Source organism: Lucilia cuprina, chromosome 4, assembly GCF_022045245.1.
Source record: "Lucilia cuprina isolate Lc7/37 chromosome 4, ASM2204524v1, whole genome shotgun sequence".
NCBI lineage: Eukaryota > Metazoa > Arthropoda > Insecta > Diptera > Calliphoridae > Lucilia > Lucilia cuprina.
This window is the reverse complement of record NC_060952.1, coordinates 66,445,054-66,452,983: the sequence shown is the minus strand read 5'-3', so window position 1 is coordinate 66,452,983 and position 7,930 is coordinate 66,445,054. Positions and strand designations below refer to the sequence as shown.

Here is a 7,930-nt window from a genome sequence, read left to right as displayed (position 1 = left end):
ATTTTTATACATACCATACCATACCATATCTTATATTACTTAGTAATATAAAATGTTAAGAGTAACTTAAAATTATATTAAAACTGTTTAATTATGGTTAGAAAATCATTTTTTCTGTGATAACAAAATTCTTGAAACTGTGATATATATTAAACTGTGATTCGGGCAAATGTGCAATTTTAGATTTTAAGCACTATTTTTGAGTTTTAAGTTTTCTTTTTGGTTTTTAAACTTTAAGATGTTTTAATGTTTTCTTAATTTTGCATGTTTGTTTTTCTGTTTAATACATTTCCGCCATTGTATCACTTTTTAAATATTTATTGTAAACATTTTGTTAGAGTTTAAACAAATTTTAACTTTAGATGTTTTAAGTTAGATTCTTTTCCATACTATAACAAATTCTAACACATTACGTATTATTTATGAATTATTTAACCGATTTTCACTATTTGTTTTAGAAATCTAATTGTCTAACCATAATTATACCAGTTATACTAAATGATTTTCTTTAATTTTACGATTTATAATAAGTTAATTGCTGACGATGATATTAAGCTAATTTGGTGGAGTTTTATAACTTTATTCCTTTAACTCTCTTATCCAATGTTAAAATTAAAATTCTGTCACTGATCTGTCCAGTTGGATATGATTGAGAGAATCGAATAGAGAATTATATAAAAATTATTGTAAGTCAGCAGCGTGGATTTGGGTCACGTCACATAACATAACGGTCACTCGTGTCTCACTTAATGTTGTCTCTTCACTATTCCAAACAGTGATGTGTGAAAATATAGCACAGACAATGGAAATTTCTGTCTATAGAAATCTATTTAAAAGGACTTAAATTAAAATTTACTAAAATTGGTGTAACATGTCAGATTTACCTTTTAACAAATAAATATACTCAGGATTTGATTATATTTCCAGTAATTTTTCCGATTATCACTGAGGCTAATAGTAATGAATCGATCACACGTTATATTAATATTCCGGTGGACTAATTTGAGTGCAAATTTATAGATAAAAGAGTTCCCAAAAGTAGGATGGATTAGAAGTCACTCTTATCTATGTGTAAATTTATTATATTTTAATAATAACACAAACTGGTATACACAATTCCTTAAATTTTTATTTCACCTTTTCTTTGAACGTAGGAATGAATTTAGTTTTATTAAAATCAAATTAGTTTTAATATTGTATTAAAAGTATAACGGAATATATAACTTTTTATAACTTGAATATCATCAAATACTTGTTCTATATGTAGATATCTTTACAAGATGTTAATGCGTTGAAGATCAAAAAGAAAAAGAAAGAATTAACACGCTGTTAAGACTTAATTAGCCTCTCATTAGTGATTGAAATGTACATACATATGTACACACGTAGCTACATACTATATGATCTACTTGAAAAAAGTGATGACAATCTACAGAATAGTCCATAGTTCATTCCCCGACAGCCGGTTCTACGTACCGGAATGACCCGAAATTTTTCGGCCAAGGGCTGTCAACCTCAGCAACAACTACACATTTTTACCAACGGAGCAACATCTTCCGGCATTGCTGCTCCGTATCCTATTGGTCCGTGTCGGAATCGAACTAAATCCCGGACCATGGTTCTGTACAGTTTGCCAGAACCGGTTGCACCATATGTCCACCCAATTACGGTGCAACACTTGTTTGGGCTGGTGTCACCTCAGAAACTGCTCTGGACTAAATCATCATCGGGAGTGGTCGGAGACTTTTGTCGCCCCATGCTGCCAACAACAGCGACGAAATTCATTGGCAGCATCGACATCGTCATCGTCGACATCTTACGCCACACCTCCACCCTCCCCACCGCAATCACAACAACCGCAGCAAAGACAACATCTTCAGCAGCAACAACAACCCTCGCCGCTGACTCCATCGATTGCGGTCCAGAGACCTGGGGTGATATCCATATTGCAGTTTAGTTGCAATGGCCACCAGAGTAAATTACCCGAGATAACCAGATTTATGCAGCTAAACAACATCGTGGTCGCTGCGGTCCAGGAGACAAAACTGACGAGTAATTCCAGTCTGCACAGTTGTAACGGTTACAACGTTCTCCGAAAAGACCGCACCAGAAGCAACCCACCGTTGCATTGCATTTATAATTCATAACACAGTGCAGTATAGAGCTCTTTCCCTTGATCTCAACGCTAGGGACCAATACCTTGAAGTCCAAGGTATTGCAGTCAGATCGGGGGAAACCGACCTAGAGCTCTATAATGTCTACATTCCGCCAGTAGCCAGTTGTCCATCAGACTACCGTCTCGACATTAGGACATTATTAGACGGCGATATGCGTCTAGTCCTTGGGGACATTAACGCGCATCATCAGCTCTGGCACTCTAGTCTAGGGAAGACCAGAGAGGCGCGTCACTGGCGGAACAAATAGATGAATCCACCTTCTGCACAATAAATTATGATGCCCCCACACGGATTATGGGTAACTGCGCCAGCTCTCCAGACATCACAATAGCGAGCCCTGGTCTGATAAACTACGCAACGTGGAGAGCAGTAGTTTCTCTAGCCTCAGACCACTTACCCATAATCGTTTGTCTGGATCGACCCAATGACTTTATCGTCTCTGAACGCCGTCTCTACATAAACCAAAAAAAAGCAGACTGGCCCGGCTTCAGAGAATTCACTGATCGCATCTTCAATGATCTTCCAGCTCCTAGCAACGTACACCAAGCAGAGAGCAAGTTCCGCGAAACCGTCATCGCAGCAGTAGCCCGCTTTATTCCTGCTGGTCGACTATCCTTAGTGCGACCGCACTTCCCAGCAGAAGCAGCGAGACTAGCAGATGAGCGCGATGACCTCCGAAATATCAACCCCGACGACCCACGTATTGTCCAGCTGAATCATGATATCAGCAGGTTGGTAAATGAGGACAAGCGGAATAAATGGTTAGATCATTTGAAGAACTGCAACTTGAGCTCAGGTGTTAGTAAGTTGTGGTCTACGGTTCGATCTCTCTCCAACCCGACGAAGAAGGATGACAGGGTAGCGATTAAGTTTGCAGATACCACTATTTCCGACCCTGAGCGGTGCTCGCGTGCATTTTGCCGACTTTTTTTGAGCACCCAGAGAGAGATAAGGCGAAACGAAGTGTTGTTCGCAAACTTCACAACCTTCCAGTCTCGAACATTCCACAACCTTTCACCCCGTCTGAAGTGGCAGTGGCCATCAACACAGCCAAACCATCTAAGGCGATTGGCCCCGACGGTATATCCATGCTGATGCTGAAACACCTTGGCGAACGGGGAGTCGAGTACTTGACAATGGTTTTTAACCTGTCAATGAGCAGCCTGATAATACCCAATGCCTGGAAAAAGGGTAGAGTCATCCCGATACTGAAACCAGGGAAGAACGCGACAGAGGGTCAATCCTACAGGCCGATTTCCCCCCTGTCACCAGTCGCGAAGACTCTTGAGGCGCTCCTCCTCCCCCTGCTGTCCTGCCATCTTACAGCAGCTCGCCACCAGCATGGATTCCGTAAGATGCACAGCACCACCTCAGCATTAACCGCCATAACCACTCAGATCTCACAAGGCTTAAACCAGCAGAGGCCTTGTGAAAGGACAATCCTTGTGGCGCTAGATTTATCGAAAGCCTTCGATACAGTCAGCCATGCCACACTCTTCCAGGACATCCTGAAGTCCACCATGCCCAACAACTTGAAGAGATGGATTGTAAATTATCTGAGTGGCCGTCAGTCGTTCGTTGAGTTTAGAGACAAATGTTCCAAAACCCGTAGAGTTAAACAGGGAGTACCACAGGGCGGTGTCTTATCCCCCTATTGTTTAATTTCTACCTCTCTAAACTCCCCACACCTTCCACAAGGTGTGGAAGTGATATTATATGCGGACGACTGTACCATTATGGCGACGGGCCACAACGTTGATGAGCTATGCGATCGAGTGAATGGTTATCTCGGAGAAATACACAACTTCTTCACTGGACGTAACCTGAAACTATCACCAGCGAAATCTTCAGCTACACTTTTCACCACCAGGACGAAGGAGGTAAACTTGAACTTAGGCGTCGTAGTCGATGGAAACCAAATTCCGACTGTGAACCATCCAAAGATTTTGGGGGTCACCTTTGACAGCCTGTTTACTTCCTCAGCTCATGCCACTGCAAATACGCACAAATTGCGAAGTAGAAACAAGGTCCTCAAAGCGCTAGCCGGCAGCACCTGGAGAATGGACAAAGAAACCTTGTTGGCTACCTATAAAACTATTGGCCGGTCAGTGGTCAATTATGCTGCTCCAGTGTGGTCTCCATCGCTGAGTGATACCCAGTGGAGAAATATTCAAAGCTGCCAAAATGCCGCCCTAAGGACTGTAACGGGCTGCATGCAAATAACCTCAGAACACCATCTACATGAGGAAACGAAGGTTCTCCCAGTCAAGGAACATAATGTCATGCTGACTAAACAGTTCCTCCTGGGATGTCACCGGAGGAGTCATCCCAATTTTAACATCACACAGTTGGATGCTCCCCCGAGGCATGTCAGGAAGGACCTTCGTGTATACGAAGAGAGCATACGAAGTTATGTTCAGGATCCCTTAGATCGGACTTCGTATACAGCAGCTTTGAACGACATTCATAGAGACGCCATCAATACCGCGGTTTCAGGTTACCGCATGAATGTCGTTCTTGGAGGTCGCCCACCGCCCATAGCAGAAATAGAGAAGAACCTGCCGCGGAAAACAAGAGTTGCTCTGGCACAACTGAGATCGGGATGGAGCAACAGGCTCAACGCCTACTGGTCCCGCATAGACCGTGCCGTCCCCAATATATGCCCATCTTGTGGACAGGGTCCCCATGATACCCACCACATATTCAACTGTCCAGCCCACCCTACTTCACTTAGCCCAATGGATTTATGGACTAACCCCATTGAAGTAGCCCAATTTCTTGGCTTGAACCTAAATACAGAACCCCCGGATTAAAATTGTATAGTTTAAGCTGTTACATTGTTGTTGATATTAGCATGTTAAAAGTTTTGTATATTTTAATTTGTTATTTATAAATGTTACTTAGTTTAAATTGTAAATATGCTAGCACTGAACACTAAGAAGTGAAACGCTGTCATTTTTTTACAACAACAACGTTTCGCTCTTTTCACAGACGAGTTCTGTGTAACTCCAACACATATGTAAGAAACTTACTCTCTCTCCAAACTTCAAAACTTTGTCGCGAAAATTCGTGGCTTATAGAACTTGAAAATATTTTTTATCACTTAACGTTACATTTTATTATTTTTTTGCACACTTTAAATATATTTAATAGCCCGAAAAGATTTAATTTTTTACAAACGAAAAAAAAATATTTTTTATTTTTTGACATTTAATTTTTGTTGTTGAAAATAAAACGAAAAAAGAACAATGTTGTAAATTTTCGTATGGTACAAGAAAATAATATTTCAACTAACTTTATTATTATTTCAATATTGCAGATTAAAAAGCAAAGAGACGTTCATATATAATGTTTATAGATAAATTATGTTGCAAAATATTTAAAGAAATCTTCTAAAATATAAATTCAAATGAAATATTTTTTTTTTTTAATTTTTAAATCCGATTTTTTGCAACTATGTTGGCTTGAGAATTCTACTAATACATTCTTAGAGTTAGGTACCGACTTTTTGTATATTTTAATTTGTTATTTATAAATGTTACTTAATTTAAATTGTAAATATGCTAGTTTTTAAATATTTATAAATATACTAGATAAATAATTATATTATTATTTTATTCGATAATTTTATTTTATTTATATATTTTAAATGTAATAAAATTCAAAAATTAAAATATTTTATAATGAAATAATATAAGAATTGTATTATAACATGAATTATATAAATATTGTACCTGAAGTATTAAGTTTTAGCAATATTTGAGGGAATGTTCACTACAAAATATGCAGGTAATGATAATTTCGATTCACTCACTAATAAGAAATATCAATGACTGAATTACAGGTTATAGTAATATAGTTAATTGGTAGACAATTCGTAATTTTTTACTTTGGAATACCTGTATCGGAAATGACAAGAATTGGTATATAAGTAAACTTCTAAAATTTTAAGTACCATATTTAATAAATATACAATGAAGATTGCAAGTACGAAGAGTTGTGTTCCGTTTTATGGAGTGTATCTTCAAAAGAGCCAGAAAGAATTGAAGACATTTCAAATTATATAAAAATTACATATAGTAGAAAAGTAGACAAAACAGGCATATCAAAAATTGATGTGGGGATGTGACGGTTTATCAGCACTCCCAGAATACAAACAAGCTTGTGGAAGTCTGACATTAGCAGACTACAAATGTGTATCATCATTACGAATTCGTTCATATTCCCTTAATCCATCATCGCCAAGCATCGGAAATTCATTTGAAGATATATGGATCAATACAACTCCGGGTTCAAAAAATTTTTGTAGACCCATTGGATTTGAATATATAAAGGAGTCAAAGAAATCAACAAAAGATTTAGTGGAATATTTAATAGATGAAATAAATGCACTGAAGCCCATTTGAATAAAAATAAAGGTATTCTCTATTAACGTATCATATCAGCTAAGCTTAACAATGATTGATGGAAAGGTCAGCAATGCCATAACAGAAACTTCTTGATTAAATTTTCAGAAATTTATAACTATTTTTTACCTAAATTTTTTCGACAGATCATTTCGTTCTGTTTCGTTTCATGTAGGTAAAACTATACAGGTAATGATAATTTCCATTCAAGGTCAAAAAAAAAGAAGGTCACACAAAAACTTTTTTCAATCTCAAATGAGGAAATTGCTGATACATTTAACGAAATGCTGAAAAAGGAAAACCAACCTATGGATGTCGTACATATTGCAACTATTCTTCCTAATGCATCACCAAAACGACTTAAGCGAATTGTGGAAAGTATACCAACACCAACATCACAATCAAATTTTACTGAAGAAGCTATAGCGATCATGTTGGAACCGGGTCTCTGTCGAAATAAGTACCAAATATTAAGGAAAGCTCTGCATAAAAAAGGACACAATATATTACCATCATACAAGGCGATCCAGGAAAAAAAACAAACTATCCTACCATCACCTATTGCTGTTAATGATGTGGAAGCTTGTATTGATATATCATCTTTGCTCGAAAATACAGCATAAAGAATTGTGTCAGACTTTTCAGAAGACCAACTAAGGAAAATTCATAACTGTTGAAGTCCTGTCTTTCGGAATTTCACCACTTCATGCCAGAATACGATTTTTGGATTACTTTTTACACATAGCATACGATCTCAAATATAGAAGTGTGCCAGAGAATCTTACTAAATCAACAAAAAATAATGAAGAATTGAAAGAACTGAGAGCTGCGAAAAAAAGCAGAATCCAAGAAGAATTTAAAGTTCAGATGGGATTAAACATCGACAAACCACTTCCAAGTTGCGATAGTACAAATGACGGTAATACGGCGAGAAGGTTTTTTAGTGATTTTAAAATTACTTCAAAAATAACTGGAATCCACAAGGAGTTGCTTCGAAGAGTTAACACTATTTTAATGGCACTGAATAGTAAACATAAAATTAATGAAAATCGATTTGGGGAATATACATCTGAAATTTCTAAATTACTTGTATCTCTGTATCCATGGAGGGAACAGTACACAAAGTATTGTGTCATGGTCAAATAATTATTGAATCGAATATTCTTCCACTTGGAGAGTTAACAGAAGAAGCCCAGGAAGCGAGGAATCGAGATTTTAAGCATGTTCAACTATTCAGCTCAAGAAAATGCTCCAGGCGATCACAGAATGAAGATATTTTTAATATATTAAATAGAAGTAATTCTATCTTCTGATCCTGTTCTTTCAACTATGCTAAAAAGATGGATT

At 37.3% G+C, this 7,930-nt stretch overlaps 1 protein-coding gene across 1 annotated transcript; it reads left to right on the top strand.

Annotated features, from left to right (window-relative positions):
- Window positions 1–1,652: 1,652 nt before the first annotated feature.
- Window positions 1,653–4,498, top strand: LOC124419255 (the record flags this gene model as incomplete). Its single annotated transcript, XM_046947882.1, has 3 exons — window positions 1,653–1,934; window positions 2,382–3,049; window positions 3,568–4,498. Coding segments are annotated over exons 1-3 (1,881 nt in total), but the record flags the coding sequence as incomplete, so codon positions are not given.
- Between the last annotated feature and the right edge of the window lie 3,432 nt (window positions 4,499–7,930).